Source organism: Ranitomeya variabilis, chromosome 3 (assembly GCF_051348905.1).
Source record: "Ranitomeya variabilis isolate aRanVar5 chromosome 3, aRanVar5.hap1, whole genome shotgun sequence".
Classification (NCBI taxonomy): Eukaryota; Metazoa; Chordata; class Amphibia; order Anura; family Dendrobatidae; genus Ranitomeya; species Ranitomeya variabilis.
In genome coordinates, this window is record NC_135234.1 from 634,934,139 (window position 1) to 634,953,038 (window position 18,900).

The 18,900-nt window shown below is 44.0% G+C and overlaps 1 protein-coding gene across 1 annotated transcript in view; it reads right to left on the reverse strand.

The window, feature by feature from the left end:
• Positions 1 to 3,429: 3,429 nt before the first annotated feature.
• ESYT1 (extended synaptotagmin 1) overlaps positions 3,430 to 18,900 on the reverse strand; it is a 139,692-nt gene continuing 124,221 nt past the window's right edge. Inside the window, exons 27-31 of the mRNA XM_077297549.1 lie at positions 16,982 to 17,080; positions 15,752 to 15,883; positions 14,343 to 14,448; positions 7,527 to 7,576; positions 3,430 to 4,858 (exon numbers count right to left, since the gene is read on the reverse strand). Of these exons, the coding sequence (XP_077153664.1) occupies positions 4,825 to 4,858; positions 7,527 to 7,576; positions 14,343 to 14,448; positions 15,752 to 15,883; positions 16,982 to 17,080 (421 nt within the window). The 3' untranslated portion in view covers positions 3,430 to 4,824. The remainder of the gene's footprint in view (positions 4,859 to 7,526; positions 7,577 to 14,342; positions 14,449 to 15,751; positions 15,884 to 16,981; positions 17,081 to 18,900) is intronic.

Consider the following 18,900-nt stretch of genomic DNA (forward strand, 5'->3'; position numbering starts at 1 on the left):
TGGGCGGATTTCACCTGCGTTTTAACACCTGCCGATTCCTATTGAGGAGCAGGTTTAAAACGCCACGGAATCCGCACAAAGAATTGACATGCTGCGGAAAATAAACAGCAGCTTTTCAGCGTGGTATTTTCCGCAGCATGTGCACTGCGGATTTTGTTTTCCATAGGTTTACATGGTACTGTAAACTGGATGGAAAACTGCTGCGAATCCGCAGCGTCCAATCCGCTGCGGATCCGCAGGCAAATCCGCAACGTGTGCACATACCCTTATGTTGTTGATTTCCCACTGCAGATTTGCTGGGTAGATAAGGATCTCAGCAACGAGATAAACTAGTGGAGTCTGGCAGCCTGTCTCTCTCTCATACAGAACACAGGAGCAAGACGGGGACAGATAGCCGACAGCAGAACCTACGTCCGACAGCGATTTATTAAGTATAGGCCCCGTCTCACTAAGCGATTTACCAACGATCACGACCAGCGATACGACCTGGCCGTGATCGTTGGTAAGTCGCTGTGTGGTCGCTGGGGAGCTGTCACACAGACAGCTCTCCCCAGCGACCAACGATCAGGGGAACGACTTCGGCATCGTTGAAACTGTCTTCAACGATGCCGAAGTCCCCCTGCAGCACCCGGGTAACCAGGGTAAACATCGGGTTACTAAGTGCAGGGCCGCGCTTTGTAACCCGATGTTTACCCTGGTTACCAAAAAAAACAAACACTACATACTCGCCTTTCGGTGTCCAGGTCCCTCGCCGTCTGCTTCCTGCTCTCACTGACTCCCGGCCGTACAGTGAGAAGTGAGAGCACAGCAGTGACGTCACCGCTGCGCTCTGCTCTCAGTGTACGGCGGCTCAGTCAGAGCAGGAAGCAGACGGCAAGGGACCTGGACACCGAAAGGCGAGTATGTAGTGTTTGTTTTTTTTGGTAACCAGGGTAAACATCGGGTTACTAAGCGCGGCCCTGCACTTAGTAACCCGATGTTTACCCTGGTTACCCGGGTGCTGCAGGGGGACTTCGGCATCGTTGAAGACAGTTTCAACGATGCCGAAGTCGTTCCCCTGATCGTTGGTCGCTGGGGAGAGCTGTCTGTGTGACAGCTCCCCAGCGACCACACAGCGACTTACCAACGATCACGGCCAGGTCGTATCGCTGGTCGTGATCGTTGGTAAATCGCTTAGTGAGACGGGGCCTTAATGCTGCTTTTATTATTTTACAGGATTTACCATCCTTTAACTTTTTTTTTTTCCCAGCCAATCCGTTAAAAGGTGGCGATCAGAGATATCTGGTTATTTTACTGTCGGATAGTTCCCAATGCACGTTTAGGTAGACAGTGAATGTTCACTACCAGACACCTCTTGTACTAGTTATATACTGGGAGAAAACGGATTTAGCATGTTGAAATTAGAGTTGAGCGAATATGTTCAGAATCAGTCGTCAAATCAAAATTTGCCATATTTGTACCCTGTTCGTGCCGAATTTATGTTTGACGATCGATTCCGAACATATTCGGTCATTTCTACTCCCATTGATTCCAATGACATTCGGCTGTGTTTCTAGTGCATTGCAATGCATTTTACCTTCAATCAAAGTGAAAAAAGTGAAAGTCCCAAAAAGGGACTAGGTAAAAAAGTAATAAAAGGAAAAAAAATGTGAAAAAAATTACAAAATAATAATAAAACCCCCCACTAATAAATACACATTTTTATGTAAAAAAAAAATTAAACAAGAAAATACAAGTTTGGTATCGCCACATCCGGAACAATCTAATATATAAAATTGTCATGCTAGCTAACCCCTTCAGAACACAATAAAAAAAAAAAAAAAAAGTAGCAATGTTTTATCATCATACTGCTTGGAAAAAGTGGAATAAACTGCGACCAAAAAGACGAATGTAAATAAAAATAGTATAACTGAAAATACCATCTTGTCCCGCGAAAAACAAGCCACCATACAGCTCCATCAGCGGAAAAATAAAAAAAGTTATAGCTCAAAATAAAGCGAGGCAAAAATATTTTTTCTATAAAAGTTTTTATTGTGTAAAAGCGCCAAAACATAAAAAACTATATAAATGCAGCACTGCTGTAATCATACTGACCCGAAGAATAAAGAGGCCTTATCAATTTTACCACACGCAGAATGAAGAGAAAAAGAAAAGCAATTCCTGAATGGCTGGTTTTTGTTCATTCTGCCTCCACCAAAATAGGAATAGAAAGGGATAAAAAAAAAAAATGTCATGTGCCCGAAAATGGTACCAATAAGAAAGTCAACTTGTCCCGCAAAAAACAAGACTTCACATGACTCTGTGGGCCGAAATATGGAAAAATTGTAGCTCTCAAAATATGTTATTGCAAAAAAGAGTGTCTTTTACTGTGTGACAGCAGCCAAACATAAAAAAGGATATAAATCTGATATTGTTGTTATCGCACCGACCCAAAAAATAAAGATGCCTAATCACTTATACCGCCCGAGGAACAGCGTAAAAAATAAATAAAAACAATTCTTCAGCTGCTGTGGATTTGTTCATTCTGCCTCCCAAAAATTGCAGTAAGGCTCGGCGCACATTTATCCTGTGCTCTGTGCTGAGCGCTTACACTGGGGTGTCTATGTAAATCTCTGAAATGTGTAATCAGACAGAACCGCCGGCGGAAGATTCCCTATAATGAGGCAGATGAAGGCACTGTGGACGCCAAAGGACCCGTGATCCGGCGGTGTCCGTTCTTTTAGGCGGGCATAAAAATACGGTCCACCACAGTTTTGTGCACCTATGAAAGGAAGGACAATGCTGAACAGAGGCCAGACGGAGTCCAGAGTAACTCTGCTGCCTCATTATAGTGATTGGATCCCTCAGGGGTTTCATTTGTCACGTCACTCGGAGATTTAGATGGAAACCCCAAAGTAAGTGCTCAGCATAGAGCGCCAGATAAATGTTATTCCAAATGTTATGAAAAATGTATCCAATAAAAGTTTCAACTCAATCCACAAAAAAGCAAGCCCTCACTCAGGTCCGTCATCTGTTAATGGAAATATAGGGGGCTTCCACGTTACTGGTAGCACAAAGGCTCTGGAAAAGCAAAATGGATCACTGCCCCCAAAAAGAAATTCAGCAAATTCTGCGCTCCCAAATAAAAATGCTCCCCCTCCCTTCTGAGCCCCAGTGTGCATAAACCGCGCTTATAGTTCACATTTGCAGGGGTATAATTTCCAAAATAGGATCACTTGAGGGGAGATTCTGCTCTCTAGCACTTAGGGGCTCTGTATATGGAGTCCACAAACTATTCTACGAAAATCTGCAATCCAGGAGGCAAATAGCGCTCCATCCCTAGCAAGACTCTCCGTATGGCTAAGCAGTACTGTACAACCACATATGGGGTATTTCTATATTCAGCAGAAATTATGGGACAAATTCTGGTGCCAATTTTACCCACTTCTTGTGTGAAAATATAAAATCTGGGGCTAAAACAATTTTTTTGTGGTAAAAATATAATAATCTCAATATATCTCACATGATGGCACTTGAAAGCGCACAAAGCTAAAATCAATAAGCTATAAAACAAATAAAAGTAGAATTTTCAGTGCTATGTTGGAATACAGAAAGAAGATGTTATTTGTCCAAACTATTTATACTCTGCCTTCACCCAGAAACACGATTAAATAGATGCCATTCACATACTAATAAAGATTACATCTTGGCATATTGTAAGACCTTTTTGGTGCACAGTAAGAAAACTGGAATGCTGTACCAGCCGGATGCATGGTATTAGGACATGATAAAGCATGTGAAGCGTTACTTTGCAATGGATGGAGTGTCCGAAGCTCGTTCTGTAAAAAACATACACTAACCTAAAAAAGTCTACTATGTAACACTGAAATGTTAAGAGGACGGAAAGTAACTTATGGCTAGATTTACATCACACTCCGGAGATCCGCCCGCCCATGTAGCCCCCTCTCCCTTGTGCCCCTCTACTGACAAACTAATCTCCCAAATGCAATATACATCTAACAATATTTGGTAAAGCTATATTCACACTATGTAAAAGTTAAAATTGTGGTAACACAGCAATATTTTGCCATGATTTTCTGAGAAAAAGGATGTAACTTCACCTTAAATTTTGCAATTTGTGAACACAGCCTTATAGGGATTTACATCCTTTTACAATAATAAAAAAAATATATAAAAAAATAAGACAGTTGTTAAAAAAGACCATATAACTACTAAAAAGTGAAAAAGTATATAAAAAGGATAACAGAAATGATTTTACCTTCAAGCTTGGAATCACATGTAATAGGACATGAAGTAACCATAAAAGCTAAAATGGAAAAAAAGGAATAAAATCAAGAACATCCAAGCCTGACAGGTTCCCAGCGTATTTAGGTTCCCAGAGTATTTACTACAAGTGGATGCTCCTTTTTGTAAACTACCAGTAAGCACTAGGCTTTTGTACTAGAAATATCAAGATATTTCAGTAAGTCGCCTCATTGGGTTCTTGTTTGGCGGTTACACATTTTTCTGATTGGTCTTCTCTCCAGCTCTCTTGGCAGTAACAACTATGTAGGAAAGGGTAAGCAGATTGCTGGAAAGGGGAAGCAGATTGCTGGAAAGGGTAAGGAGATTGCTGGACAGAACCTGGACTATGTTCCCTTGTAACATTAATAACAGCAGGCTCCAAGCAGGGAAATGGTCCCATAGGATTGTCTTTGCTTTTCCTGCTATTGCGACCTGTTCTTTTCTGCTAGAGATGCCTTCAGATGTGTGTTACGTGATGACTATTAGGGAACATCTCGAGAAGAGAACGACGGCTCTCCGCATTGGCATTGTAGATGATAGTTAGACGCTTGTCCTCTCACCCTTCAGGTCATACCTGACAAAACATAAGTTTAACAGAAAGGAGATCACTTATAAAGAGTATGGTGTAATTGGTAATATGGTAATTACATATCCAAAAAAGGACACCAATATGAACTCTAATTTTATTATTGGGCAGACACATTACAACAGCTCCTTTATGTTCTTGTGGCCAGATATGCACACAGAACTGCTGGTGTATTTTATGGGAGTTGTAAATGTAAGTAAAGAGCTTTTTATTTTAAAGTTTTCGTATTTTGCAATGATAAAGGCTAAAAAACTACACCAGGTTAGAGTAGGATTTTCAAAAAGTTCCACAAGATCATGAATGGCTATAAATCAGTGTTCGCCAACACCAGTCATCAAGAGCCACCAGCAGATCGTGTTTTCAGGATTTCATTAGCATTGCCCAAGTGATGGAATGGTCATATGTGCAATTCTAGGGAAATCTTGAGAACATGATCTGCTGGTGGATCTTGAGGGCTGGAGTTGGGGGGAACACCGATATAAAATAATATTAAAACAATACCTGTTCAATTCCCATCAATGCCAGTGGCACCATTCAGCTGTCTCCCCGCTATTCCCCAGCCTCTCCCCTATGCCAAGCCCTTCACTGGCTTCCTATTGCCCAGAGACTCCAGTTCAAAACCCTCACAATGACCTACAAAGCCATCCACAACCTATCTCCTCCATACATCTGTGACATGATCAACCGGTACCTACCAACACGCAACCTCCGATCCTCTCAAGACCTCCTTCTCTACTCCCCTCTCATCTCCTCTTCCCACAACCGCATCCAAGACTTCTCCCGTGCTTCCCCCAAACTCTGGAACTCTCTACCCCAGCACATCAGACTCTCGCCTACCATAGAAACTTTCAAAAAGAACCTGAAGACTCACCTCTTCCGACAAGCCTACAGCCTGCAGTGATCCTGAACCTACTGAACCGCCGCACAACCAGCTCTGCCCTCTCCTAGTGTATCATCACCCATCCCCTGCAGATTGTGAGCCCTCGCGGGCAGGGTCCTCCCTCCTTATGTACCTGTGTGCCTTGTTTTTTGCTCATGTTTAATGTATTTGTCTATATTTGCCCCGTATTTCACATGTAAAGCACCATGGAATAAATGGCGCTATAAAAATGAATAATAATAATAATAATCTCAGCAAATCTGATCTGTCACAGCAAAGCACTGACCTCAGGGAGCATAAATGCAAATGTCACCGCCAAGCAGCAAATGCCTGCATCGGTCATGTAAACGATAGATGGAATGTTGTCAATGCAGGATTGGTGGGGATCATCAAAAAGTGGACCGAATGGGGACTGTTCCTTTCGGATTATTTTATGATGATTCCTACTATTGGGCAACTTTCTCAAAAAGTCTGTACAAACTCTTTAATTTCTGTGCAGTAGTTAGTGCTAGGACAAGTTGAAAAGACACTTTGTAATACTTGTCAGAAAACTTTTATTTTGCACCTAGGTAACATATCAGAGACAGCAACTCAAAAACAGCTTTAGCCATCAGTGATCGGCAAAAGGCTCCATTTCCTTTGGAACTGGTGCAAAGAGTCAGAACATCTGCACCAGGAAATGAGGCATCTCTAATGGAGCAAGACTAAGCAGGGGATACTTAAAAGGCATCTGTCAGTAGGATGAACCCTCCTAAGCCATCTATATGGGCATGTAGGTCATAGGAAGCTGAATAAAGTGATCATTTGTTATCTGCAATCCAATGTCTTATTCTGGAGAAATCAACATTTTTCTTATATGTAAATGAGCTGTTCAGGACTTTGGGCCGAACGCTGATCTGCAAAAGGATCTGCCTCCAGAGATTATTTTTAATAAAAGGGGGAGTTACCAGTGTGAGACAAGTAAACACGAGAACTGAACTTTGTCTCCTTACAATCACAATTACTGCAGCTTTCACAGCTCTGCTGTATGACAACCCTGACTGCCTGCGAGAGGACCCTGCAGATGTGTCCGGTATAATCACACACAGCTCTGCAGTGAGATCAGGGGAGCAGAGAGCGGCCATTACACATCACACTGGTAACTCCCCTTTTATTTTACAATAATCTCTGTAGGCAGATTCTCATGCAGATCAGTGTCCAGCCCATAGTCCAGAACAGCAATTTTACTTATTAGAAAAACTTACATTTTTCTGGAATAAGACATTGGATCGCAGATATCACAGTATCATTTTATTTTGCTTCCTATCACCTATATGCCCATATACACCACTTGAGGGTTGATGGTGCTGACAGATTTCCTTTAATGAATACTGAGTGGTTTATACATATTTCTGCTGACAGATCCCTTTAAAAGGGAAATACGGTGAAGGTAGACACAAGCGAACGCTAAATTTCCATTTCCTTATTTTTCAGTCTTAAGGAATATCAGATTCAGTATCAGGACATCATTTGTTTTCTAAGAGAAACATGCATGCTCAATTTAAACAAGTGTGCCTGTTTATTCTATAGGGAGGAGGATGACAAGCTGCTACCAGTCACTCTGACAGAAGGTCACCTCCTGGCAGAGCAAATGATCAGCGTTATTGGCTTCCAACATGCCGGACTCTCATTGCACCGACTACTGAGGAAAAGGAAGTCCTCACGTATATTGCAGAATTCCCCGACTGATATAAGGTGGAAAATTAATGGTCTGTTTCTACCCTCTACAAAACTTACCAATGATTAATTCCTTTGGACAAATCCACCTGGGAAAGGTCAATGATCACCTGCAGAATGAGGGGGAGACATCTCATTAGCACCGAATGAATAGCAGGAGTGGTAAAGACAAGTGTGAATTGTTTGCACCAGACTTTATAAAAGTTTAGAATTCCCTTTTATGAAGGGTAGGATTGTTAATTCTTTCTTATATTTGATGATTGGCAGTAGGATATGTAAGCAGACGGTGCTGTCCTGCATTACTCAATATTGGTAACACTTGGGGGCTAGGTAAATGTTATTACTCGAAAACTTGAAATGCGGATTCAGAAGCAACCACTTAAAGGGGTTGTCCACTACTTTCAATTAACCCCCCAATGTATCCCCCCGGGGCCCCTGATGAATTGTGCAAATACCTTTTGTTGCCGTTTTTGCCTGTGAGCGGCGCTGTAGCGGCGGCTGAGTCCGGGTCACGTGACCCCCAGGCTGCAGCCGCCGCTTATTTCCGCCGACGTCACGTCAATTTCCAGGCTCTGGAAATTGACGTGACGTCAGCAGCAGGTGTGTCCCAGCCGCACAGTCAGCAGTCACTCATCAAGAGTGACTGGGCTGTGGGCGGGGCTGGTGGCTGCCTGCGGGGCTGTGCTGGGGGCGGGCGGGGCTAGGCAGGGATGATGAAGGTGCGGGCGCTGGGGTCTGTATGTTCGTGCCGGCGCCGGTGCTCTGCGTGCCAGCGCCGGTATGTGGGTACAGCGCCGGGGCTCTGCGCCGGCATGTGGGGGTGGGTGCCGGTGCCCTGCGTGCCAGCGCTGGTATGTGGGTACAGCGCCGGGGCTCTGCGCCGGTATGTGGGGGCCGGCGCCGGTGCTCTGCGTGCCAGCGCCGGTATGTAGGTACGGCGCCGGGGCTCTGCGCCGGTATGTGCTGGGTCTGCTGCGGGGGGTGGGGTGGTCTTTGGTGTGTGTGTGTGTGTGTGTGTGTGTGTGTGTGTGTGTGTGTGTGTGTGTCTCTGTGTGCAGGCATTGTCCGATGGGACTACAAGTCCCATCGGGCTCTGCCTGCTACAGTGGCAGTGAGTGACACATTAGCCAATGATGGGACAGTAGTAGTCCCATCATCCGGCTAATGTGTTGAATGTAAAAAAAAAACAAAAAAAAACACACATATACAGTACATACACACATACAGAACATGCGCCGACATGCGCCATGCGACGACATGCGACGACATGCGACATGCGCCACGTGACGGCATGCGCCGACATGCGCCATGCGACGACACGCGACGGCATGCGCCATGCGACGACATGCGCCATGCGATGGCATGCGACGACATGCGCATACATACATACAGACATACAGTACATACATACAGACATACAGTACATATAACATAGATTACATACTCACCATCACTTGTCACTTTGATCCCCGAAGCCAGTGTCATAAAAAATATTAAAATAATAAACATCCAATATACTCCCTGATCCGCAGAAATCCAATTAAAACGAGTGTCCCACGACGATCTCCCGTGGAGAACAGGAGCATCTGCTGATGCAACCACTCTCCAGGGGCTCCAGGAAGACAATGAGGGGAGGAAGGTATCCTTCCACAATGTATTCCCCACAATGTATTCCTACGCCCCTGTGAGAAAATAGTCCCTAGTCTCACTTTATGGCATGCTGTATGAGAAAGTTCCCACGCAGCTTTTTGCCATAAAGTGAGACCAGTGAACTATAGTAACCTCAGTGATGCACTGCAGGAGCCATTGTCCTTAAATACGTGGCACTTACATACGTGGCACTTATATACGTGGCACTTGCATACGTGGCACTTACATACGTGGCACTTACATACGTGGCACTTATATACGTGGCACTTACATACGTGGCACTTAAATATCGTGGCACTATGTCATAAAATGTTCATTACACGGTTAGGGGTGAGGTTATAGGGGTAGGGTTAGGGTTTGGATCCCTTTATCACCCTGATGGTGGTGGGTGGTTTTTCAGTGTTTTTTTCTGTTTTTTTTCTATAAAAACACATGCGTTTTTAACGCAAACAAACGCGCGCGTTCAAAAACGCATGCGTTGCCGAAAACGCGTCAAAACGCATGTGAAAAAACGCATGCGTTTTTAATGTTAAGTATAGGAAAAAAACGCATGCGTTTTTTAGCGCTAAAACGCAGCGTCCAAAAACGCAAGTGTGAAACCAGCCTCAGTGCCGGAATTGGCGCATCTAAGGCTACGTTCACATTTGCGTTGGGCGCCGCAGCGTCGGAGACGCAACGCACAACGCAAACAAAAACGCAACAAAACGCACGCTAAAACGATGCATGCGTCCTTTTTGGCCGAAAGTTGGACGCAAAAAAAATGCAACTTGCTGCGTCCTCTGCGCCCAACGCTTGCGGCCAAAAAAACCCATGCGTCGCAAAACGCAGCACAATGCATGTCCATGCGCCCCCATGTTAAATATAGGGGCGCATGACGCATGCGGCGACGCTGCGGCGCCGAACGCTAATGTGAACGTAGACTTACAGATGCGCCATTTCTGGGGTGGCTGCGGACTGGTATTTGTAGCCGGGGGGGGGGTGACCAATATCCATGGCCCCTCTCTAGGCTATTAATATGAGCCCGCAGCTGTCTGCGTAGCCTTTCTGGCTATAAAATATAAGGGGACCCCACGTCATTTTTTTTGGGGGGGTCCCTCTATTTTAATAGCCAGTAAAGGCTACGCAGACAGCTGCGGGCTGATATTCATAGCAGGCTACAAATATTGGCCTCGGCCGTCGGCTTTCCCCCTCTGGCACAGAAAATTGCGCGGGAGCCCACGCCATTTTTTTCAGTTTTTTATTAAATTAAACGCTCATTAAGGCCTGTTTCACACTTGCGTCGGCACGGGTCCATCGCTATGCGTCAGGCTGATGTACCGACGCACGTTGTGAAATTTGTGCACGTCGTGTGCAGCGGATGCAGTTTTTCAACGCATCCGCTGCCCATTCTGAAGTCCGGGGAGGAGGGGGCGGAGTTTTGGCCGCGCATGCGCGGTAGAAAATGGCAGACGTGACGGATGTGCCAACGGTCCGCCAAAACACGACGCATCCGTTGCACGATGGACGCGACGTGTGGCCATCCGTCGCGATCCTTCACTAATACACGTCTATGGGTAAAAAACGCATCCTGCGAGCACATTTGCAGGATCCGTTTTTTTCCCAAAAAGACGGATTGCGAAAAACGCAAGTGTGAAAGTAGCCTTATAGAAACATCGGCCTTTCTATTATATATCTATGGATATATCTATCTATAGATATATTTATCTATAGATATATCTATAGATACATAGATGTATCTATCCATATATTTGGCTGCTTTCACACATCAGGTTTTTGCCGTGAGGCACAATCCGGCGAGTTTTGAAAAAAACGGATCCATTTTTTTCCGACGGATCCGTCTTTTTCTCATAGAGTTTCATCCGTTTTTTGCCGGATCCGTCAAAAAAGCTGTTTCCGCCGGATGGAAAACACATACAGAGGAACGTTTTTTCTGTCCGGCGAAAAAACGCACAGCGACGGATCCGGCAAAAAAAGTATGAAAATGATGAATCCGGCCTTGGAATCCGTTTTTCCATGCATGTTTCCATTCAAATCATGCACATTTTCCGTTTATTTACTTATTTCCAAAAACGGCATTAAAACCGCGCATAAACTGCACCCAAAAAAGCATAAAAACTGCACCAAAAACTGCATCAAAACTGCACCAAAAACTGCATCAAAACCTGGTGCAGTTTCGCAGTTTTGGTGCGGTTTTGATACAGTTTTTGGTGCGGTTTTGATGCAGTTCTTGGTGCGGTTTCGGTGCGGCTTTTTCCGCAGCATGTGCACAACAAGTCTGCGGCTCCCATAGACTTACATTGGTTGTACACTACACTGTGGATTTGATGCAATTCAGTGCAGCAAAAAACGCTGCGGATCTGCAATCAGATCCGCAACGTGTGCACACAGCCTTAGCATTTAGTGACCCTAGCCAAAAAGCCAAGCAAAAAACAAGTGTGGGATTGCACTTTTTTTGCCATTTCATTGCACTTTGAATTTTTTTCACATTTCCTGCTTCACGACATGGTAAAACCAATGGTGGCGTTCAAAAGTAGAACTTGTCACGCAAAAGATCACATGGCCATATTGACGGAAAAATTATGGCTCTGGAAAGAAGGGGAGCGATAAACGAAAACAAAAAAGCTCCAGGGGGTGAAGGGGTTTAGAAACATGGATATGGACATAGATATATAGATATATCTGTATCTATCTATCTATCTATCTATCTATCTATCTATCTATCTATCTATCTATCTATCTATCTATCTATCTATCCCTCTATCTATCTTTCCCTCTATCTATCTTTCCCTCTATCTATCTTTCCCTCTATCTATCTTTCCCTCTATCTATCTTTCCCTCTATCTATCTGTAATGGAGTGTGGGTTGGACAAATGTAAAAGAGGAGGTTGGACAGAAATGACATCACAAATCTTTTTGAAGATAGAGGAGGGAGGGGTTGGGGTGTGTTTTGGAGTGGGTGTGCTAGGTTCAGGCTTAGTAGCAGTGCAATGCATCATGGAACTTGTAGTATTCGAGCACAATGACTCAGGAGAAAGGAAGTTGCCGATTAACCCCATGAGAGCTGAATCCAGCACTAAAATGTGCTGCTACAGCATGATAAAAGGTAATATTGCTAAAATAAACACAGTAGATGTTTTCAGTGGCCCATAATAGCAAGATTTATGAAAAAAAAAAAAAAAGGTTATAGTAGTGGACAACTTCTTTAAGGCATCTACCGAACCTGTATAAGGCTACGTTCACATTTGCGTTGTGCGCCGCAGCGTCGGCGCCGCAGCGCACAACGCAAACAAAAACGCGGCAAAACGCACGCTAAAACGCTGCGTTTTGCGCCGCATGCGTAGTTTTTGGCCGAAAGTTGGACGCAAAAAAAATGCAACTTGATGCGTTTCTTGCGTCCAACGCTTGCGGCCATGCGGCGCAAAACGCAGCACAACGCATGTCCATGCGCCCCCATGTTAAATATAGGGGCGCATGACGCATGCGGCGCCGCTGCGGCGCTGACCGCAAATGTGAACGTAGCCTAACAGCCACACTAGGGCCATGCCTTAACTTTGTATGCTTTTACAAATAGAAATGTTTGGTAGTGCACATTCCTGTATATGATCCCATACTGACCAAGCCGCATATGAGCAGCATAAAGACCAAGAAGTGTTTGAACCAGAGAAATAGAAAATTCAACTCTTTACACCAAATTAAAATCATACACAACACAACATATAAAACATGAAGTAGAACAAACAAGGTGCCTAAAGCCTTAGGCGTCATAAATATGACAGCTCCTGATGACAGCATGCAAGATGGCGCACAGAAGTCTGAAGAGCTTATAGCTAAATTGCAGTACAATGTCCTAACGTCTGTAAGGAGATAGTCATCAGGAAAATCAGGTGAGGCTAGTGTGCAGCCATTATTCACATGCCACACGTGAGCGCCATAGGTATTATGTACACTTTCAAGTTTATCACGCACTATTAGATTTCACATGTGTCCCTGCAGTCTGTGCCCTACGGTCACATTGCTCTTATGGTTGGCAGCATATTAAAGGGAATTGCCTGTACAGCCATTTCCCATATGTACCCCCTGGGCTATGATAAGTTAGCAGCCACTGTGCATGGACGGCACATCATCTCCAGGCGCCAGTCTAGATAACAAATCTAAACCACTTACCATACCATTGAGGGCCGTAATACGCTACCTTACAAAAAGGGATTATTTTATAGTGCAGGCTATAAATATTTTGCTGACCGCAGCATTTGAGGGGTTAAAAATGCATAAAGCATTCATGCCAGAAATCTAATATAGAACTGTATAAAGGGCACGTGATGTTTTCTCAACGTGAGGCTGTGTAAACATTTTGCGGCCTTTTGGCATTTTAAGGGAGCCCTACCAAAAAATTGCGACGCTGGGGAGTGACCGGGCGTGTTGACGCCAGCTCTTCTAACTCATGATGAGTTGTGCCATCTCTTAATGAATAGGAGGGTCTCTTACTCTAACACGCCCCATCATCAAGAGTGGAGTGAACAAGGCTGGTCTTCATGAATTGGGGCCACTGTATCCTATATGGAACAACTATTCCTGGTAATTTGTTAGGTGGTCAGACACAGGGGGTAGCAAAGTAGTGAAAGAGAGTAGGAGTTAGGAATCCATTTTATTGCAGGTCATGGAGGAGAAAAGTCCCAGGGATCCCCAACCCAGAAGAGAGCACCTGTGTAAGGGTTAAGCCTTAATTCACTTTCTGCACTGAACATGAACACCAAGCTCCATGCAGGTGGGGATGGATGGGATTAACCCCTTACTTACACACACACACACTTATCACCCCACTACTCTAGACAGTGAATTGAGGACATTTAAACAAGGAACTTTGGGACCCCCGTTCTTGTGATAATAGAAGAAACAATTAGACCTTCAGTTATGGGGAAAAATCCTTTAAATGGGCTTTAAGAGAGAATCACACCAAACTTTTGATGAACCGCCTGCCCTTTTTTTCTCCTATTCAGGATTCCTATTGTTAGATCATTCCTTCTTGTAAAAAGAACAGTTACAACGATAAGCAAATGTAAGACAAGTGATATTCATGAAATAATGCAAAAAAACAAACAAAACAAAAACAAGGTATGGATAAACTGGAATAATACTGCTATGCATAAACTTATGTGATAATAAAATCATTTGTAGCATTAGCTGGAATAATAGAGGTCTGTGGTCCTGCATTTTAATAAACTGTACCTTTCCAAGCAGCTCTTTCTCTCTTGACATGAAGGACACGCTGTTTTTCACTGAGATTTCTAGCTTCCTCTTTGTTGCTTCCTCCAATGGAATTTCCCACTCCAACCTACAGTAATCAGAATTAGGGAAGGGCTGTAAGTAGTGTCCAGGCTAAATGGGTTCTCCCTGCTTAAAACAAATTATCACCTATCCATAGGTAGGGGGCCGACTGTTGTGACCCACGAAGATTGGCAGAATGGGGGGAAATTTACCCTTTAGAAAAGAGTTGTAGCGCACATCTGCGACCTGCACGCTATTTATTCTCTATGACTGCCGAGCGCTGAACGCTGCTTTTTCCAGCAGCCTCATAATCAATTAATGGAGTGAGTAGTTGTCCGGTAACCGGCCTGCCACATCATTATGTAACTGGGATTAAACCTCCACGTCGGGGATAGAAATTCACCACACTGCCGATTAGTGTGAATCCCAGTGAGGAGAGGAGACAAAGTGGGAAGCAAGCGACAGCTGTTTTGCGTTGGCTAAGCTTCTTCTGGCTTCTTTAGCAGCAAGAAGTGTAGTTTACGCGAAACAACAGTCACTTACCTCGTTATGTCTCCTCTCCCCATGTGACGACCACAATAAAGTGCTGCTTTTTCACGTACCAGTGGTGAGTGCCGCTCTCATTTAGCTTTTCATGCATTTTTGCTCACAATTTTATACTGCTGAGTATCACTATATCTGGTAATCCGCAATCAATGTTTGCCTGAATGTATTCCTGGAGGGTCTTTTAGCAGTGTCAGTATTTCTGCCTTTTATTTTTTATGAGTTGGACTTGTTTTCAAGATCTCATAAGTCCAAGTGTATTGACTTGTACTGTGCAGTGTGAAACTCCGCATCGGTAGGGAGGAGGTGCACTGAGGAGCTATCAATTGAGCTTAAATGGTGAAAGAGATAATACAGCCATTTTGACATGGATTTCATGTATATCAGTCTCATCAGGTCTAACAGATTGATTTAATATATGTAGTATAACATACGGAGGCCATCTGTACTGGAGCTGGTGCCACCCCAAATGTTGGCGAACAGTGTTGTAACGTCTCCAGCAGGCAGTAGATCCAGAGGAATGGAAGATGTAGGCATACAGAGGTATTGGAAGGCACTGTAGACTTCTATGGTTGCCATATTAGAGAGAAGTACAACTTTAAGGTTGGACAAAACTATAATTGTCCTTGAAGGCCATGAGAACACACTCCTTGCAGTTGGTCCATCTATTGTGTCACATTTTCTCAGGAATTGTTGTAGTATTCACCACCAGAACGTACATTAGCCACAGACGAGCCCGAGTCGCTTAACACCATGTGGTCACTTTCCAAATAGAAGATTATCACTTCATAAAGTCACAACGGTCAGCACGTGATGGGAGTGCTTACTTTTCATTGAACTCTGGATTAAGGGTCCGTTTCTTCACACTGGTTTTCCGCTTTGTGGTACGATTTTTATCTGGTAGCAAAATAGCTGACAAGTATGGATCAGGAAGGTCCTTGGTACCAACACTTAAATTCCTAAGGATAATGAAAAAGGGGCAATAATAAATGTAAATAAAAATACCTCCCCCCCAAAAAAAACAACACAAAAACAAACAAAAAATTAACACATCTTTAAGGTTAAGGGCAAAATATCAGCACACAGTTAAAAATAATCATGAGTTACATCTGTGAAAAGAAAAAAAAAACTAAAAAATAAATACAGTGGACCATTTAATACATTTAGGATACTTATTATTCAAGCACCAAACTGGTCATGATGACTGACAGTTCTGCCCAGTAGCATAGTTATGCTGCTTGTCAGAGTTGCATGTTCTCCGATGCTGCAAGCAGAGGCAGCTTTCCTCAGCATCGGAGGAGCACTGGGACACTGAATGGGACAGGATCCAGCACCAAAGGCAGACTTGGAGCAGCACTTGCAAGCTCTTTAGCCAAGCCTCCTTGCCTAGGTAATGATAGAACTAAAATTCCCTCTCTACATCAGAACAGAGAAAATTTTTATTAAAAGATAAAATTGCTTGTTTTTACAACCACTTCGCAATTCTAATTTATAATGTTAACAAAATCCCTTTAAGGCCCCAAAACACATAGAATAAAAATAGCTTTAACATCAATTTCATCAGTATTGGCAGACCATCTGATGTGCCAACTCTGTTCCAACAGATGGCGTCAGGGGAGAAAAGCATTGGGCATTTTGAATGGGAGAAGATGGGACAGATAGCGGTATATGGCTATATAAGGTGTATGGGCGGCTTTAGTGCATATATGTGCAATGGCAAGTCAGCCAAGCCCACCAATATCGATGGGTTCGGTAAACAAATAAGTATGGAGGTCCTGGACAGATGATGCTGGTGCGATAAAGATCCAGAGTATCCGATTCTGGACTGCCAATCGTTTTGGTCTCGCTCAACTAAGTTTCCATCTAAAGAACCTGGCAGAGGCGCTCTCAGAGTACGAGAGCGTCCACAACGAGAGAGCGCTCCTGTGCATGGGAGAGGTTGGCGAGAAGCATCAAGTAGACAACAGCCATCTAAAGTGTATGGGGGCTGAAGAGCGCGGAGATAGTCATGGGTAATTAGTCTACACATGCAGCCATGGGAGCCCAGAGACGCTTACCTGCAGCTGTGCATTACTGCCAGGAGCTTGCCTTCCTTCGCTGGGTAATACACTGTGACATGCAGCTGGCTTACATTGGATTCCATGAGGCTCGGATCACTGTGGGAAAACATCAGTCATTTTTGCTTATTGAATTTCTTGACTTGTCATAAGGTCCTGCCCCTCCATCCTGGTGCTGACAATATCAGACTGTAGGGACTCGCCCAACTGAGAAAGAACCATTAGCTAAGGCAGACGGATACTCGCTTAGGCTATGTGCACACTGAGGGTTTGCAGCAGATTTCTCTGCACTAAACACTTCACTTGGCAGGAAAAATGTAGCATACAATACATGAATTTTTTATATGTTTTTACTTTCACGCACTATTCTCTTCTGCATTTCAGAGACGAGGCGCCTCTTCTAGTGTATAGGTCCGTAAAAAAATTGTGTGTTTAATGTGCAGTTAACTGTGTTTGATGTTTTCCTGACAAGTATTAAAAATAAAAAAAATTCTTTTTAAAATGGCGCCCGCCAGGTCTCTACAGTAGCAGCTATCGGTGTATATAGGTTATCCGATAGCTGCTACTGCGCATGCGCCAGTGGTGCCATCTTGCTAGAGTAAAAAAAAAAATCCTCCTCCAAGATGGCGCTGTAGCAGCTATTGGCGATAACTGGTGGTTCAGTCTAAAGGGGCTCCGGAGTGAGATACCAAAACATCAACATGTTATATTGTTTTCCTTATAAAGGGTGCAGATAGAGATTCGGTTGCCTTTTCCCATAGACGGCGTCCTTCCCAGGAGAGACTCCCATCTAATCATATATGGATGTTTCAAGGGGGATTGGAGGGGGTCTGTCCGAGGAGAACCCAGCTCTTCGAAATTTTAATACCTGCTAATATATAAAAATGGTTGCCATATGGATGACAATACAGGTGAAAAATAGTCTACTTACTGGATGAAAATGTGATAACTTTTAAAAGCTTGTGTAAATTTAGTTTAACAGAAAAAGGTGAACGTTTTCTCCAAAAGACATTGACTATTCTTGACCTCATGCAGCATCCATTTGTGACACTGGAACTATGCTGTTAGCACTAAGTGGCATAAACGTACAAAGGTAGAAAATCTTATAGAAGACCATATAAAACGTAGGATGACTATACACCACAATGATGCCACGAAATAAGCAACTCATCTCACATACACAAATCCTCATATGGATGCGCAACAGAAAAGGTGCAAATATACAATGAAGCAAAGTAGGCAAAACCTGACTCTTAGCCGGACTGAATGAATATCCAAACCAATATCTTCCAAAGGCGGCTTAAGTATCACAGACCAGAGTGGTTACAAATTGTATAATTGGCAGCTATTGAAAGTGTGTGGTCACCGGCATATAATCCAGTCTGGGCAATGGCTAAAAATATTGGACTTAAAGTGAACCTGTCACCAGGTTTGGCCGATACGAGTTACAATCACCCCCTTTCAGGGCTGATATACAGCATTCTATAATGTTGTATATAAGCCCCAACCCGACCTGTAAGAGAAGAAAAATAACTTTTATTATACTCACCTGGGGAGCGGTCCGGTTCGAGGGGTGTCGCTCTTCTTGGTCCAGCAGCTTCCATCTTTTTCCGTCCTCCTGCTTGCTTCATGTGTATGACGCGTCCCTGCATCATCCACACAGGCTCCCCGGCATCGTGCTCCTGCGCAGCCGTGCTTATCTGACCTGTCGAGGGAAGAGCAAAGTACTGCAGTGTACATGAGCTGGGGCCTCTCTGACCTTTCCCAGCACCTGCGCACTGCAGTACTTTTCTCTGCCCTCAACAGGTCAGAGACATACGCCTGCGCAAGAGGACGGCATCACAAGAAGAAGGGAGGCATTGGACCAAGAAGAGCGACACCCATCCGGACCGGACCACCCAGCAGGTGAGTATAAAAAA